Source organism: Vipera ursinii (assembly GCF_947247035.1).
Source record: "Vipera ursinii genome assembly, chromosome: 2".
In the NCBI taxonomy this organism is placed as follows: domain Eukaryota; kingdom Metazoa; phylum Chordata; class Lepidosauria; order Squamata; family Viperidae; genus Vipera; species Vipera ursinii.
Window position 1 is genome coordinate 82,154,393 of NC_139513.1, and position 19,054 is coordinate 82,173,446.

Genomic DNA, 19,054 nt, shown 5'->3' on the forward strand with positions numbered 1-19,054 from the left:
AATTCAGTGCAGACTGGTTCAAGATGGCAATATTTTAACAAAGGTGATGTTTTCACAGCTTAGAAAGAAATGTAAAGGCAAGCATGCTAAAAAATAAAATAAGTTGCAAGCAAAAACATATCATGTCATAGGAAATTTTCTTCACTAGAGCATCATAAAAGTGATGTTTTTCTTCTTCTATCATTTATCCTATCTTCTCATCTCCTAGAGATTTTTTAATCACTGCCACATTTTCCTTATATAACATTTTCTTCCTCTCTGCAGTATAACGATTAAGTATTTATAAAATGTTTGTGCAAAGTGCCTCACATATATTATTAATTAGCTCTTGAAGAAACTTATAAAGTAGACCAGTTTGGTTATCCCTATGTTGTCAAGTGGCTCTCTATTGAAATTATTAGGTGAGCTTGTCGATCAGAAGGTCGGCAGTTTGGCGGGTCGAATCCCAAGTGCCGTGTAACAGAGTGAGCGCCTGTTACTTGTCCCAGCTTCTGCCAACCTAGCAGTTCGAAAGCACATAAAAATGCAAGTAGAAAAATAGGGACCACTACGATGGGAAGGTAACAGCGTTCCGTGCGCCTTTGGCATCTGGTCATGCTGGCCACATGACCACAGAGACGTCCTTGGACAAGCGCTGGCTCTTTGGCTTTGAAACAGAGATGAGCACCAGGCCCTAGAGTCAGAAACGACTAGCATGCATGTGCGGGGGAACCTTTACCTTTACTATGTCCAAAATAAATCAAACTGTATCATGGTCATGGGCTAGTGTAACCTTTACATACTGAATATATACTTGAAAGAGTACATATAATTTTATTGTGCTTGATCATGAGTGAAAATTGGTACAATAAACTAATCACTCTAGTCATGTTTGATCTTGGGAAGCTTTCATAACATAAATAAAGATTTGGATTATAAATGTTGGGAGTGAGGACATTATGAAAGAATTGACTTTCATGTATGCTGTACGAAAAAGTATGCAAGAGAAAACTGTAAAATCATGTTTAAATCTTGTTACCTTTTTACACGTTAAACCAAAAAGTCTGTGAAGAACAATTAATCACATATATGACACGAGATGTAAAATATTAGAAAAATTTCAAATACATAAGAAAGTGGGAATAAAAACAATGTCAGGATATACAGTAACAACACTTAGGAGCTAAATAAAGATGACAGACGTTAAGCAAAATAACTAAAGAACAGATGTGCAAATTGGACTTCAGGAGAGAAAACATCTATGTGATGCTGAATTGTGCTAAAGTTGTTATATAAAAGTGAACAGTGGTACTAGTACTTTTGTTTACACACAGAATTGCAGGGGACCTTGGAGGTCTTCTAATCTAACCCCCTGCTCAAACAGCAAGTCTTATACCATTTCAGACAAATGTTGTCCAATCTTTTCTTAAAAATCTCTAGGGTTGGAATACTTACAGGCAGATTGTTCCACTGATTAATTGTTCTGTCAGGAAATTTCTCCTTAGTTCTAGGCTGGTTCTCTCTTTGATTAGTTTCCATCCTTTGCTTCTTGTTCTGCCTTGTGGTGCTTTGGAGACTAGGTTGACACCCAAATTTGATGAGTTCCCTTTCTATCCCCTCATCTAAACCATTTATGAAGATATTGAAAAGACTGGGACTTAGAAAGAATTTTGAGGTACCCCACTCCACATGTTCCTCCATATAGATGCAGTTCCATTAAGGACTACACATTCAGTGCAGTTGGTCAGCCAGTTACGAGTCCATCGGGTGGTGATGCTGTTTATCCCACATTTTTCTATCTTATCAGATAATGGGTTGTGGTCTACTTTATCAAATGCTTTACTGAAGTCTAAGTATATTATATCTGCAGCATTTCGCCAGTCCACTAATTTTGTCACTCTGTCAAAGAATGCAATAAGATTTGTCTGGCATGATCTGTTCTTGACAAACCCATGTTGGCTTCTGGTTATGACTTTGCTTGCCTCTAGCTGTTTGCAGATTTGTTGCTTTATTATCTTTTCCAGAGTCTTGCCAGGTATTGATGTCAGGTGGATAGATCGGTAGTTTCCTGGATCCATTTTTTTCCACATCAGTCCTTTTCCAGTAGTTACCCAGTGCTGCAGGATCTTTGAAAGATATAGTTCAGTGGTTCTGAGCCCACGTCTTTCAGTTCCCTTAGAATCTTGGGGTATAATCCATCTTGTCCCAGTGATTAAAACTAATCTAGAGTGGATGTAGGTGTTGTTTTTACCACTTCCTTGCTTATTTTGACTTGCATTCCTAATCTGCATTTTACAGTAGGGTTTTTAATAAGTTAGCCCCTTTTTCCCCTTTTGGGTAAGGTAAAGGTAAAGGTAAAGGTTCCCCCGCACACGAGTGCTAATTGTTTCCGACTCTAGGGGCTGGTGCTCATCTCCGTTTCAAAGCCGAAGAGCCAGCGCTTGTCCGAGGACATCTCCATGGTCATGTGGCCGGCATGACTAGACACCAAAGGCTCACGGAATGCTGTTACCTTCCCACTGCAGTGGTCCCTATTTTTCTACTTGCATTTTTATGTGCTTTCGAACTGCTAGGTTGGCAGAAGCTGGGATAAGTAACAGGCGCTCACTCTGTTATGCAGCACTTGAGATTGGACCCGCCAAACTGCTGACCTTCTGATCGACAAGCTCAGCATCCTAACCCACTGAGCCACCGCGTCCCTTACCTTTACCTTTTGGGTAAAGACAGATGCAAAAAATGAGTTAAGCAGTTCTGCTTTCTCCCGCCTCCTCCTCACCTTCTTGCCATTTTCTCCCATCATTTACTTGACTTTTTTTCTTATTTTTGATATGTTTTTCTTATTTTTAACACACATGCACCACACTCTGGATTGCTATGCCTTGTCTTCTGCTCCAAAGAAGCCCTTCTCCTTTGAGAAGAGAAGCAAGCAAAGAGGAAAGTCCTTTTCATTGAAAGACATAGTCTACTAACATTTTAAAACATGAAAATAACTGAGAGCAAAGTACAGCAGCTTACCTAGTAACAGAGACACAATTTGAATGGATAACAATTTGTATTCTTAACTTTCCATTTCCAGATAAACTGGTGTCCATGCATGATGAAGTATGCTAATCTGTAATAGCATAGCCCTGGTGGTCTTCAAGAAGATTTACTTGTTTCTCCAGAACATGTCTTGTAGTTACTAAACCATTTTTCTTTCAATTTCTAATGGGGGCCGAACCAATTTCATCAAAAATCTAAAAGGATAGCTCTCTATCCTAGTAATTCCCATCTGTGTGAAGAATATTTTGAACTGAAATGGAAAACCAAACATTTTTAAGAAAAACTTTCTGCTATTAACATTTAGAACTTTCAAAGACAGGACATAATTGCTTAGATTATCAAATCCTAAAAGAATATTTTAAAAATGCATTAGTGGTAATGGGAATCAGTTTTTAATGCAGAGGAGTGCTGAGCTTAATGTGTTTGAGACCAAGATTTTGAGATCTGGTGATTCTGAAACCTTTGCATTTATTAGGAACTACTGGGATCAGCTTTACTCTAGTTATTGTTATTTTACTCTAGTTTTTGTTCTTTTACTCTAGTTATTGTTTTTTAGTTTTATAGTGGAGTGATCATTTGGGGATCATATTAAAATTACTAATAAACATGAGCAATAGACAAGTTATAGTTTCAAAATCAACAATAACCTAAATACATTTCCATTATTTCCTGACTTGGGTGAATCACAATGTTGATTTCTATTTGTATTTTGTTCATTTTATATATTGACTTCTTCTCACCTGGATATGTTGGCTAGAATTCTGAGAATAAAAAATCACAATGCAACTGAAGGATATCAAGTTAAAGAAGTTAGGTTAAGCCGTCATCTTCACAGAGAGTCATATCCACATTTTTGGATGCTTTTGGGATCCTCCTAGTCTTTTCTATTAGAAATTTAATTTAATTTAATTTGATTTTTTAATTTTATTAGATTTATATACCGCCCTTTCCCAGAGGACTCAGGGCGGTTTACAGGGCATTTTAAAATCACACCAATACAAAATACAGAAGTTAAAAAACAATTAAAAAGATTAAATTATCCCTGAAAATAAAAACCCCAGTTAAAAATTCTCAGCCTGGGCCGGAAAGCTCAAAGAGCCAGGTCTTCAGGTCCCGGTAAAATGAACACAGGTCAGGGGCAGTCCTGAGCTCCACTGGCAGCTGGTTCCAGAGGGCAGGTGCACCCACAGAGAAGGCCCTCCCCCTGGGTATTATCCGGCGGCAATCTTTTACCAGCGGCACCCTGAGAAGACCCTCCCTGTGTGAGCGCACTGGATGAATGATTAGCTTTGTCTTCCATTTGGAAATGGCTCTTGCTTAAACATGAACTAAAGGATAAACTGGAATACTTCGATGGGACACCCCAAAATTGTGTGTGTGTGTGTGTGTGTGTATGTATGTATGTATGTATGTATATGTATGTGTGTGTATAGATAGATATAGATATATAGATGTAGATGTGGATGTGGATGTAGACAGAGATAAAGACAGAGATAGAGATAGAGGTAGAGGTAGATACACAGGGCTTTTTTTTGTCATAGAACGCTCATAACGGAGTTCCGGCACCTTTTTTGGATGGAACCTTGTAGGGTAGGCAAGGTGGATTGTATGACATGTGTGAGTTCCGGCACCTTTTTCTTTTACAAAAAAAGCACTGTAGAAACGGATACAGATGATACAGATATAGATAGATATAGACACACAAACACACACACGACTGATAGGTCAGAAAATATCTTTGAGGAAGAAGTGCTAACCAGGCCACTTCTGCTATTAAGAAAGCTTCATAGATGTGTCTGCCTAGGTTGTCACAAGCTGAACCTGTCTCAAGGGAGAATTGTGTTTGCTTTTCTAGCCATAGCACAGAACAGATAGGAACAGGATATTTTCAAAAGGTTATGCAAATGTTATGATTAAAATTTCAATAATATTTAGATTTCTCACAAACTTATATCAAATCCAAAATTTAGTTTGGCTGCTTTTAATCATATTCCGCTAGCATAATCTGCAATGATTCAGAAATATGAAGCAATTCTGAAACATACCAAAATTAGATCAAAACTGAAATACGTATTATCTTTTCAGGTGTTGTACATCTATAGAGCTAGCCTGGCAGCTTCCTAAAGAATGGACTGTTCATTAGTGCAAACTCTTATAATAATAATTAATTTCTTTTTAAAAACTATCAATTTTAAATTTCCTGCAATAAATAGTTTTTTCTTCTTTGTGTATTTTCCACTAGACTATTTTGTGATGGGAAAAGACAAATCCTATGGTCATTTTAATAATGAAAAAGATGGGGGAGGGAGGATTTTTGGATGTTTTTAATATATTAGCCACATTGATTGTATGCTCTGGTATGCTCTGCATTTTGCTTCTGCTTTTGTTTAGGGCTGCAGCAGAATTAAAGGGAGTGTCACTTTGGACATGGAAGCCATCTCCAGATTGAGTTGATAACTGGTGTCCACAAGTATTTGTGTGAGAATATCAAATTAAGCCACACAGCCATAGATATCCTGCCTGCTAGAATGCTGTGATAGTAAGATTTCTTTTAAAGTTGAGGTATCCTGCCAGGCAAATTATATCAGCTATTGGTTGAGGAGAAAGCATCTGTTTGATCTTTCATTGTTGGATTCCAAAGATAACATTCTGAAGTTTGAGTAAAACATTTTTATCCTATTCTAAACCTGACTGCAGCACTTCTAAGAGTCTCCTCAATTTCTATTTAGAAGATGGGGAGTTTCTTAGACAGGATATTATTCAATTTTCATCCTGATCCAATATGCTACTAAACAAAGGAAACTGGATAAGCTATAGTGATTTCCAGATAAAATTGCTGAAAATTGCAATTACAATTCATTGCTAATTCTCTGAGCAAGGTGAAGTTTCAGATCTGCAATGCTTTTGTGCTATTGAGTTACATATAATCACAGTACCTTAAAGTGTATCTACTGAATTAAAACCTACAAAGTGAATATAGATGGAAATATATTAATATCCAAGATCCTCCTGTCTTAAATAACATTAAAATGTTTTCACATATCTCTGATGTACATTAATGATTTCTCCTGAATTTGAACTAACACTTAAATTGCAAAAAAATTTAATAGTTAACTCAAGAAACATTTTCTAGGCTATACCACATACACGACTCAGCTAAGAATTCAAGCAATGGCCGGTTGACTATTTTATGTCAACTTAGAAGCGATAAACATTTCCCTACTTTAGTTTAAAATAATATTATGTATCAAGGTGTATATTTTCTCTGAACCAGGCTGAGATGTGAGCAATGGTAAAGCAACATTGCAACTTATGCAATGCAATTTGTGTTCCAATGACTTTAAACACACAATACAAAGATCTGAAAAATGTTATTGGGTAATATAAGCTAATTGAATGAATTGAATATTCAGTGAAACAAGTTCCCCATTCTCAGTAATCCCATCAATCCACATCTGGGCACAAATAGAAGATACCTGTTTATTGGTTCCAAGTCCCTTAATTTCATATTCCCTTCTGCTCTTCTCCATTGTATGACATCCAAACATTCTGTTCTATTAGTTTCACATTCTGATATCATCAATATTTCCCATGGAAATGTTGCAATATAGTCATGGTCTATAAGAATATCTGTGTTTCTGCACCCTCCAGATTTATTTGGGTTTCAACTGCTGACAATACTGAAGAGGAGGCATGACTCTGAACATGAAAAAGATGGATTTCAATATTGTTTTATTTTCTGCTCTTGTACTTTCATTTTATAGCAAGGAAGTGTTTTGCTCAACTACAGAACTGAAAGAGTAGATTGTTGCTAGAATTGTAGAGAATTTTGATTATTGTATAAAGAAATAATGATATTATATAGTAATATCTGGAGCTCCATTTAATCCAACTGGCATTGATAAAATGACCACTTGTCAATAGCAAAAGGCAGATTTACTTGGAACAGCTGACATCCTGTTATAATATCTTTTAATGCCATCAAACAACATCAGCTTATTCAGGTCCTTGGGAAGGACTTAATAGATGGACAGAAATGCCAAGTCCAGTGTAAACAACTGGCTGACTGAACAAACAAAATAATAGTAGTAGTAATAATAATAATAAGTTTCTTTTATTTTTGCAGTGAGACTTCATGACAGCATATCGGAAGAGGCACACCATTATTTGATATTTGACCTGTAAGTAATTACAGAAAGTCCAAACATTTTCCTATACATGTTGAGAGTTCCATGGAACAGTAAGAATATAGACATAAACATGCATGCCTACTTCATCTTCCATAGAGTGCTTTTCTCCATGGAATTCCATGTTGCATATTGGATCTCAAATGAATGAACCTTTATTGTCAAAGTACAATCATGTATACATTGAGATTGGCTGAGCCTCCCTTCATGCCCCCCCACAACTCACAGTGACAACAAACCCACAATCTTGTTACACCATGTGAGCTAATTGCACCACACACCGGCCTCGCAAGTCAGTCATACATAAAATTATAAAATTATTTCCTGTTCAAGAGCCTAACAGCCCATGGATAAAAGCTGTTCTTCAGCCTGTTGGTACGGCTGGCTATACTCCTGTATCTCCTACCTCATGGTAGGAGAGTAAAGAGATACCGTCCAGGGTGTGAGTCATCCCTGAGAATTTTCTCCACTCTTCCAAGGCAGCGAGCCCTGGCGATGTCATCCAGTGGTGTCAGGGGACAGCCCAGAATGTCTTGTGCTATGCTCACCACCCTTTGTAATACTTTACTATCAGTGGCTGTCAGGCCAGCATACCAAACCACAATACAGTGTGAGAGGACGCTCTCTATAGTAGACTGGTAAACGAGGGTCATTAGCCATTGTTCTACCCTGTATTTCTTGCAGTATATGGTGTGTACACACTGTTTTTTTGTTGTTCTGTTACCATCTTCAGAAAAACAGGTTAGTGCTACAAAAAACATTAGCCCCATTTGATGATAAACCATAAAGTACCCTAAAGTGTTATTCAATCAAATTTGGCTGCCTGGGGATGGCAGTCATGAAGTTTTCTTAGTAGTTATATGGAAGTGGTTGCTGTGCCCTTTTTCTGGGATGGTTTTGCAACTTCCCAGACTATCAGTTGTGAGTCAACTGATGTACATCATGGGCAGCCTAATCACTCTGGCAAAATTAGCTTCAGTCCTTTTAAAATCTATCCTCTGTTTCTACTTTGAGATGGTGACACTCATTCTTAGATACCTTGGCTCTATAGCTTGTGCCCAATTCTGATCAGAAAGTAGTAACTAAGTGGTTTAGACATTAAAATTGCAGTAGCTAATAAAAATACACAATGCAACTGTTCAATACCTTACTCCTCAAAGGATTTCCCATAGTTAAAAAAAATGGAAAATGGGGTAGGGAAATCTGTGACGGTTCCAAATGGAGAATGGCAACATCTGGAATTTTCATCAACTCAGGAAATGATTACATCTAAGTGCCCCCTTATGAGGCATGCAGCTTTAATAGAATTGCCATTGCTTTTTATGCAGATCAGTCCTTCAAAGTTATTAGAGCAAAAATTAGCATCTTTAACATGGAGTCCCTGGAGAACCATCTGCTCTTGCAATATTCTCTCTCCGTTTTTTATAAGATCCTGCCTGTTGTTTCAGCTTAGATTCATTACTGTAGAATTCACATATTCAAAATAAAAAGCAAGATTGGGATGGAAATGGGATAGCAGTAGCAATAGCATTTAGACTTATATACTGCTCCATAGTGCTTCACAGCCCTCTCTAAGCAGTTTACAGAGCCAGCATATTGACCCAACAATCTGACCTCAAAAAATAGAAGGCTGAGTCAACTTTGAGCCAGTCAGGATCGAACTCCAGACTGTGGGCAGAATTTGCCTGCCATACTGAATTCTAACCACTGCACCACCACGACTCAGTACCATGTTGCCAAGGTTGGGAAAAACTGGCTTAGGGAATGAAAAACTTAATACCTTGCTCATAGATAATGGTATAGAATTTGTGGTGCTGAAAGACAATTGCCCTCTCCATAAATGGGCAAGACACTATGCAAATAAAACAAAGCAAAATATATACTTGGTGGAAATCCCACTCATGCATAAAAGAAACATTAGGTTATATGTGACAAATGTATGAATTAGGATTATAGTCCTTCAAACTCTGTTCATTGACAATAAACTAAATCCACAGACATTCCTCTTCTTTTCCAGCAGTGAAGATTTTCTCCCATATCCAAGAGAATCCACTCTCTCACACACATATCCTGCCGTGTTCTGGTATAATGTCCTGACTACAAAAATCACTGATTACATCTAATAATTCCCCATATTTGTAGGCCACCTGGATTCATTCTATTTATAGTTAATCTTGTGATACCAACATAATTTTATTTCTCTAAATTTTGCTTTAATATTGCTAGAATATGTAGTACATTGAGAACATGGAATTTTATCATTAACGGAACAGAATAACAGAATTGGAAGGGACCTTAGAGGTCTTCTAGTCTACCCCCCTGCTCAAGCAGGAGATCCTTTACCAAGGCTGTCCAACTTCCAGGGCTCATTAGTTTTATTACAATTTTTATTTGTTGTCTCGGAATTTCTCCTCTTCTTTTTGAATTAGTCAATGACCAGATTGATTGATTGATTGATTGATTGACCCCAGCCACCAATCTCTCAGCTCTAAAGAACCCAAGTATTCCCCTCATCTCCCTTGATTGAGTATCTGCCATTCTTTATCCAAATATGATGTCAAGCTTTGATTTCCCTTCTAAGCTTTAACTTTTCATAGCGTTTTTATTCAGTGTATTCAGAAAACTCAATTAATGTTCATTCACCTTTAATGGTCCCACACATGTATTATATTCAGACATTTCCAGTAAAGCTCCTGCCTTGAGAGAGTATCTAGTTTTAACTTATTCTTTTTAGAAATCCTATTTAATTTCATTTTGGTGATCTCAAAAAGTGTCCAGGTAGATTAGAAAGTAAAGCTGTTCTGAACAGCCTTGTTGCTTTGTATATGAATCATAACTTTGCATACGAATAAAACAGATGTGTTAATCTAGCATGGCACGCAGTCTTTTATTTTAAAAGGCTCCTATTCTTACAACCTATCTTACCCTAAATATCGCTAGTTACAATATCCTTCAGGTGTGTATTTTTATCTTAGTACCCTGCTTTCTCAAATATATACGCCTTTCATAGTTGCTAGTTTATTATGGAATTAAAGGCAGTCCTCAATTTATGAGCACAATTGGTCCCCAAATTTCTGTTACTAAGTGAAACGTTTGTTAAGTGAGTTTCGCCCCATTTTATGACCTTTCTTGCCACAGTTGTTAAGTGAATCATTGTAGTTCTTAAGTTAGTAACACAGCTGTTAAAGTGAATCTGGCTTCCCCATTGAATCTGCTTGTCAGAAGGTTGCAAGAGTCATTCACATGACCCCAGGACAATGCAACCATCATAAATATGAGTTAGTTGCCAAGCGTTTGAATTTTGATCACATGACCCTGGGGATGCTACAACAGTCGTAAGTGTAAAACCTGGTCATAAGTCACTTTTTTCAGTGCCATTGTAACTTTAAATGGTCATTGAATGAACTGCTGTAAGTCCAAGACTGCCTGTATAGATCTGTGAACCTAACAGTGATAATATGTTGTTTCCTACAGTCAATCATTAAAGTGGGGGGGGGGGAAATCAATCATTAAAGTGAAAAAAAATGAATCCAAATACATATGAACATGCATTTAGGTCAGGATAACCATACTCTATAAGACCTGGTATCAGTTAGATCAGACATGTCAAACACAAGGCCCGGGGGCCAGATCCGGCCCGCGAAGTGGTTTCATGTGGCCCGTGAAGCCATCCTGGAAAGAGTGAGGGAATGGCTCCCACTGCCTTGGCCCTGGCCCAGAGACCCTCCTTCTGCCAGAGACCCTCAGATCTGTCCCACTCCTGCCCAGGCCCCCATAGGCACCCTTGATGCGAACGATGTACAGCTGGCCACGCCCACCCAGTAGGCCATATGCACTCTAGCCATGCCCACCCAGTAGGCCACACCCACCCAGGCCACACCCACCCGGCCCCCTGAGGGCAACCGTAATGCTGATGCGGCCCTCAATGAAATTGAGTTTGACACCCCTGAGTTAGATTAAGATTGATAGGGGTCATCATGAGATCGAGAGCACAGCATGAGCCCACTACACTCTACAATTCAGCCTTCATCAACTAAATTCTTTCTGTCTGATAGTTACCTAAATTTGGGTCAAGGCCCTTACATAGTACATGCAATTATTTGGCGTTGTCAATCAATGGAAGCTGATTCTCGTTTCCTTGCTTTTCAGTGTAACTGGAGGGGAGCTGTTTGAAGACATTGTTGCCAGAGAATACTATAGTGAAGCAGATGCCAGGTAGGTATTGGAAGGTAATGAAGTATCTCTAAGACAATGTTTTTCAACTTTGTCAATTTTAAGATTGGTAGATTTTAACTCTCAGAATTCCCCTGTTAGCAGGCAGATTGAAGAATTCTGGGAGTTGAAGACCACACATTTTAAAGTTGTTGCGGCTGAAAACTCTTTGTCTAGAAAAAAACTGTTTCCTAAATTTTCTAAGTGAAATTAATAGGCCAGAAGGGTGAAAACATTATTTTTTTCACTTATAAAATCTATTTTCAGCTCCTTGCTCTGTTAGATCTGCCTGTTTCTTCTGTTAGAACTACATTTCAGCTATTAGTATTCTAGAGTTTTATTATTATTTTTTTCTTTTTTAAAATAGCAGCAATATGTAATGCTGTATATCTCCAAGCTTTGACTTCACTGATACGAGAGAAAAAATATAGTTTTTATTAGAGGTGGGCAAAGGCTTGATGGGGATTCAGATAGTTGCAGGTGATTAGAATGTCATTATACAGGGGTTCACACATCGTGCTGTACTATGGTTTATTAAATGAGTTCACATGGCATATTCATTATAAAGTATTATTTATAAAAAATAGATCAGGTTTACACAACATGCTAAACGAACTCAACGAACCTATATGATGCTTGGCACAAACTGTGAACCCGCCTTAACTAAATTGCAACTAAGATTGGTGGTCTTCAGCCTTCTCTTGAACAAGGAGAATTCTCTAAGGCAAAGGTCTGCTCCCTTTTGATTTAGATAATCAAGAATAATTTATGCCTTTCAACCTCATGAACAATGAACTTCCTTTCCTTTTCAGTTCATTTCATTTTTATTTAATTTAATTTAATTTAATAATATTTCTATACCGCCCTTCTCCCGAAGGACTCAGGGCGGTGAACAGGGCAAGAATAAAAATACAGAATTACAAAAGTTAAAAAATAATTAAATACATGCCCATATACTAAAAATACATCTTAAAACCCCAGTAAAATAACAATAACAACCCCCCCAGTCCCCCATCAGGCCAGGCCAGCTTGTTCAAAAAAGTATGTTTTTAGCTCGCGGCGAAAGGAGCGAAGATCGGGCGCCGTCCGGAGCTCAACCGGTAGCTGATTCCATAGCTCCGGGGCGCCCACAGAGAAGGACCTCCCCCTGGGGGCCACCAATCGACATTCTCTGACCGGTGGCACCCTGAGGAGGCCCTCTCTGTGGGAACGCACAGGGCGGAGGGAAGTTGATGCTTAATTTGTATCTGAATTTCCAATTTAAATTTAATGGTTTAAAATTCAATGGAATACTGACATAGGTGGGTATTGGGCCTTTGTGAGACAAATATTTCCTCCAGTTTGTAAAGCAAACTCAAGAGGATGTCTGTGTCTAACACAGGGAAGATAATCCATGAGATTTCCTTGCAGAAGGTAAAAGATACCCAATTCAAGGCGTGCAAATTTGCTGCAGGCTTGAAATTCAAAACCAATTGCATTTTAGCATCTGGGAATTGAGTAATTTCATTTTACAGGTGGCTGTTCTCTCTGTTCTGCCACCTGTGTCTTTAGGTCTCCTGCATGATGCTTATAACTCATCTAGCAACCCTGGTGAGATCTACCAAAATGAACAAAATGTTTTTTTATGGCTACCATATTAAATCTGCCAAATATTAATGAGCGCTAGATGACACCAAATAGTGGGGGGCAGCTTGCTGCTATCTCATTGTTATTTGGAGTTTTGCAGCCCAGTTACAGTAGCCCTATTGGGATGGTCATGTCATCTAAAGTCATCATTTATGTGAGAAATTGGTCAGGTTGTCCTATAAAGAAATCCTCTAGGTTCTTTTTGTTTCTCACAGAAAGGAGCCCAAGTAACTCTAAAGATTCCTTGGTGGCTTTTCAGTATACAGTCAGATTTCTCTTTGTTAAATAAGCTAAGATTGTAATGAAGGCTTCTTCTGCTTGGCTCTCGGCAGAAAAGCACATAGGAAGATAGAAAATGAGAGAAGGAGTGAAGCATGAAATGGAGACCCCTGAGAAAGATTATCTCAGCCCATTACCCATAACGAGGAATATGACATAATGTGACCATGTTTCTTCTTCCTAGCCATTGCATTCAGCAGATCCTGGAAGCTGTTTTGCATTGTCATCAGATGGGCGTGGTGCATCGGGATTTAAAGGTAAAATGTTTATACATTGTAAAATTGAAAGAACTTAAAAGCATTCCTCTGTTTAAACTTACTTCACAAGACCTAGAGTGAAAGTGTCCTCCGTGAAATAAACATCTTGTCAGAATCCATTTATATCACATTCATACATATATGTTTAAAACATTATCCCCCCCCCCATGGAAGCCTGCCTTAGGTAATTTCAAAGACCAAGGGAACCTTTTGAACTGGGGGAACAAAAGGGAGGGTTAGAGAAGAAGGCATCTGGACTGTGTCTTTGTTTAATTCTGTAGAGGAAGAAGGCAATAACCATAAAGATTTAAAGTTCCTTTTTTCCCACGAAAGGGATGACACAAAGTAAAATGATGGGGGCTGACCAAATGGGGTTGAGGGAAGGGGGATTGAACTGGGATCCCTTTATAGAGTTTCAATTTGTAAAACAATACTCAGTCCTGTCTTGTATTTCCACAACCAAGCATGTCTTAGTAAAAATTCCTTTTGGACTAGAACTGATTCCAAGAGTTTTTGTTTTCCTAAGATGTGGATTGGGGTGGGTCCTGACACATCTTCTCTTGTTAATGTGCAATTTGAACTGCTGATTTAAGCCTTTATGGCCTGGCACCTGGCTATCTGCAGGAGCATCTGCTCACACCAGTAACAGCCCAACCAATTCAATCAAAAAGAGAGGACCTGCTACTGGTTCCACATTTTCAGGAGATCCAAGTGAGGAGATGTTGTTTTTCCAAGGCGGCACCAACCCTGTGTAACAGCCCCCTTTTGAGAAAAGGCCAGTCCCCTCTTTGCTAACATTTCAAAAGCTTGTAAAATCCAAGTTCTTCCAGAAAATCTTCACTTGATTTTAGCAAGCCATCTTCATTTTCTATTTTTATCACTTATAGCTTTCTGTGTGGCTACAGTTGTTTTAATTGTTTTATGATTAGAGTGATGTTTTATTTGGCTTTATACTTTACATAAGCTTCCAGGAATCTCTGGACTGCAGTGGGTAATAAACAAAGAAACACCCTTAGGCAATTGCTTACTGTTTTCCATTCTAAAGGTTCTGTGAAAATTTAAGTGTTTTAGCCATCATCCCATTAAAAAGGCGGAGGCCACTCTGATTTACGTAGAGCAACATTTTCCCTAATGAGGAGGCTGTTCCTGAAAAAGCCATTGTACAGACCAGGGCTTTTCAACCTTTTCACTGATTGTACCACTTTTGGGACACAACAATATTTGTGTACCACCAGTGCTTAGCAAGGTATTAAAAACTTGATGACTTAAAAAAAAAAGGGGGGGGGAATTTGGGGTTTTACTGATTAAATTCATTTGTTGTTATAGAAATGGCTAGTTTATAATATTATGGAAAAGTAAAAAGTTGAGGTTCAATGTTAATGCTTCCTTCTACTCCTGCAACAGAGGAAGTCTGTTCTTTTCCCCTTCTCCCCCTCACTTTCCCCCCCTTTTTTCCCCACTGTGTCCTACTATTTGCTTTTGTATTTTATTCTTATAAACTAATAAAATATTACAAACTGTAGAAAAAAAGGAAAAAAGTACCAGTTTTAATTTCTTCAGTGCCTGTTCCTTTGCTGAATCACTTTCCCTTTGCACTGACAAATGTATGAGGAATTTATCCATGTTTATTAATATGCACCACTACCAGCTAGCTCAGGGGTCTTCAAACCTGGCACTTTTAAGACTTGTGGACTTCAACTCCCAGAATTCCTCAGCCCTCATGGCTGGTTGAGGAATTCTGGGAGTTGAAGTCCACAGGTCTTAAAGTTCACAGGAATCAAGTGAAAATCAAGAAAGCCTCACAAAATAAAGAAACTCTTAAACTCCAGGGTTTTTTTCTTTAAGCTGCCTCAGGCGTGTCACGTATCACAATGTTGCAATGCTAGACTGAAAGGCTCCAGCAATTGTGACAAGCTTTAGTCTTAAATTAAGCCTGCTTACCTTCAAAGAAAACTTTCTAAAAGCCATAGACAGACTCAAGATAAGGGGGTAAAACTAATTACATTTGTTTAAAGGGATTAAACCTATGGAAGTCAACACTCATTGCTAGACTAAAATACAGACTAAAATATTCCAATAACCAAAACACACAAACCGAGCCTCTGAATTACAAAATGCTGTAAAAACTATTAAAAAAATCCTTATGGTAACCCAATCAAGCTGCCAGCTGATCCAGAACTAAATAAACCCACCTCCTTTCCGACATGCTTGTCTGCCAGCTTCAGCACTGATTGCATTCTCCTGGCTGGAGAAAATGAACCAGGGGACCTTTTCTTCCAGCAACAGCTGCTGTTTCTTCCCTGTCCCTGTTTCCTCCCTGTCTGCTGAGCTCTCTTTCTTTTTCCCTGTTGTCTTTTTTTCTCTTTCCTGCCCAAACCACCTCCTTCTATAGCATTTCCTCTCCTCCCTCTCTTTCTTCAGTTCACCTCCATCTCCATGCTGCTTCCGGAAGCACCAATCAGCTGGAGCCAATCAGCTGGAGCCCTGCTGGCTCCTGGGGCTTCTGCCAAGCCCAGACAGTCCTGTAGCTGCAGCTGCCTCTCCCTCAGGCTTGGGTCGCTTTGCCTCATTCCCCTCCCCCACTACACTTCTCTGGGAGCATTGTGTACCACCTGCCACATGGCAAAGTACCACAGGTGGTACACATAACACTGGTTGAAAAGCCCTGGTATGAACCTCTCACTAATAACCTTCAGGGGCCAGGAGTCTACAGTGCTCTCTCCCAAGTAGACTGTATGAGGCAGGCAGATTCCCCCTGAATTAGATTGTCCAAAGGAATGAGGCTTTAAGACTTAGAAGTACATTTTAGATATCAATCAGCACCTTGAATTGGACTTAGAAGTTACTGGCAACTAATGCAACTTCTGCCACATGGGTGTGGTTCTATTGAACCAATTAGCTTTGGTGGCTGGTAAATTTGTAATTTCATTCTGTTATCATCTGTAGCTTCTGGGTCAACTCACCACCAGTCCCATGTACAGCAAATTGCCATAATCTAAGTTACTAGTATCCAGGGCTTTTTTTCTCATAGAACGCTCAGAACGGAGTTCCGGCACCTTTTTTGGATGGAACCTTGTAGGGTAGGCAAGGCGGGTTGTATGACATGTGTGAGTTCCGGCACCTTTTTCTTTTACAAAAAAAGCACTGCTAGTATCCATTTCAATTTTATTCTGACATATTATTCCCATATAAGCCTTTACAGCAGAGGTCCCCAACCTTTTGGGCACCAGGGACCGGTTACGTAGAGAGAGGTTTTTCCATGGACCGGAGGGGGCATGGTTTTGAGTGCTGCCTGCATCCTGTGGATGGGGCTTTCCTTGTTTGTGCAAACCAGTTTCTGGCATGCTGCAGTTCGGTACTAGTCCATGGACCAGGGGTTGGGGACCCCTCCTTTACAGTATTTCTTTCAATGTTCTCTACTTCAGTTTCAGCACAAAGCATTTCTCACTTTTATTCTGAATTCCATTTGCTGAGTTTTTTTTCTTAAACTATTTTTATTCATTAAAATATTGCATTTTCTCTGTTACTTTTAATCTTAATTTCTTGTCTCTCATTTGAAGCTATCCTTTTTCCGTCTTAACACATTGTACAGCATCGTTCAACCTCATTTGTTTTTGTAGCAATCAATCTTTCTATACACTGTTTCTCATCCACAGCCTCTTCCTCTTCCTCTTTTTAAGAATTTTTGCATTATTTCTGTTCATTATCCTACCTATACTAAAAATAAATTTATTGCTCTCCAAATTTCCGAGAAATATAGATTTGTATTCTTAGAGATGTGGAAGTGTGCCAAGTTTAGTATTCTATTTATAACACTTTTGCATCTCAGTCACAAGAGAAAAGTGGGACCTTTCTTCTTTGCATTTTTATTGTTCTCTTCTCTTTTTTTCTCTTAAAGCCAGAGAACCTCTTGCTGGCCTCCAAACTGAAGGGGGCTGCTGTTAAACTAGCTGACTTTGGTCTTGCTATTGAAGTGGAAGGAGAACAGCAGGCTTGGTTTGGTAAGTAGAAGAAAGCTGGACTTGCAGATGTTCCATTTTGTTTGGGTATGTCTGTAATTGGGCAAAATACATTTTACTCTCTTGTTAAAATGAAGCAGGGCATTATTAATTCTACACCACTGTGAATTGGTATTTTTCTACAAATGGTACCCTCTGAAATGATAGATTGATACTTTCCTCTGGTTGTTTTTTTTCTTTCTTACTCTGTTTTAGTTTATATTCATGTTTATTCTTGTTTGTTAAAACTTTCAATGAAATTATATTAAAAAGAAAGAAAGTAAACTGGCGTAAGGCTGAAGCCAGTCAGGAATAAATACCTCCCAGTCTGGGAAGAGCCATATCTCAGCTACCCAATGTCCCTAAGCAAACCACCATGTATCTGTTAATTTGAAAAGCACGGAGGAAGAAGCCAACAGTTTCAAGACTGAAGTATACTATATATGTGTTAAAAAAACCCCTGTATTCTCTGCTCTGAGAGGGTCATTCAGCTACTGTGTTTAAAGCTTTATTCTGGCCAGGTCATTCCTAAGCACCTTCTGCCAGGTCAAGCTAAAGGATTAAATGTCTGGAGAGCTGTGATTATTTACAATATGTCAGATGTATGAGAATCGCATATTGCTGAAATATGCTGTATTCTAAAACTAATTATTTTAATGGAGTTTCTGTTTTGAAAAAGTCAATGACCCTGATTTAGACTAACTAAAGCAGCCTAATATAAATGGATTGTAGAAACGAATATGTTCATTGTGGTCATATTAGTCTTTCCCTAGTGGCATTTATTTAGACATTTCTCTCTCTGTCTCTCTCTGTCTCTCTCTGTCTCTCTCTGTCTCTCTCCCCCCCCTCTCTCTCTCTCTCTCTCTCTCTCTCTGTAATATTATATAATATTAAAGCCAGCTACCACTCCAGATGAGAGAAAGCAGGGCTTTTTTTGTCATAGAACACCCAGAACAGAGTTCCGGCACCGTTTTAGGATAGAACCTTGTAGGGTAGGCAAGGTGGGTTGTACGACGTGTGTGAGTTCTGGCACCTTTTTCTTTTACAAAAAAAGCACTGAGAGAAAGTATGTATTTATATACAGACATACATAAATATGGAGTAGTAGCTGGGGTTTAATTAACTCACAATAACTGCAAGCTGATTAGGTCATTCTAATGTCTGTTACTATTGTATCTTTGAGCTGTAGACACAGGCTGTTATGGGAATACATTTATAATTTCTAAGTCATAAATACATTTTGCAAATACACTAGTGTAGCACATGCTTCTGCAACTCAAAAAGTCCCAAAAGGATCTTGAATAACAAGGCTGGAAAAGATGATTACTTTGAGACTTCACAGAGCTGTAGTCAGTTTGATCTGATAGCACATGCCTAGATGGGCCAGGGATAGGATGCAAGGTGCTTTCAGTTGGCCATTGCTTGTACTTCATAACCCCTCAAAACACATTGGAGGATGATTAGTGATCATCTT

General features: G+C 38.7%; 1 protein-coding gene across 1 annotated transcript in view; it reads left to right on the plus strand.

Moving 5' to 3' along the window:
- Positions 1–19,054, plus strand: part of CAMK2A (calcium/calmodulin dependent protein kinase II alpha) — a gene marked incomplete at its 5' end in the record, with an annotated part of 163,740 nt that overhangs the window by 103,535 nt on the left and 41,151 nt on the right. Inside the window, 4 exons of the mRNA XM_083351103.1 lie at positions 7,148–7,202; positions 11,358–11,423; positions 13,510–13,582; positions 17,481–17,583. Coding sequence (XP_083207229.1) covers positions 7,148–7,202; positions 11,358–11,423; positions 13,510–13,582; positions 17,481–17,583 — 297 coding nt within the window. The remainder of the gene's footprint in view (positions 1–7,147; positions 7,203–11,357; positions 11,424–13,509; positions 13,583–17,480; positions 17,584–19,054) is intronic.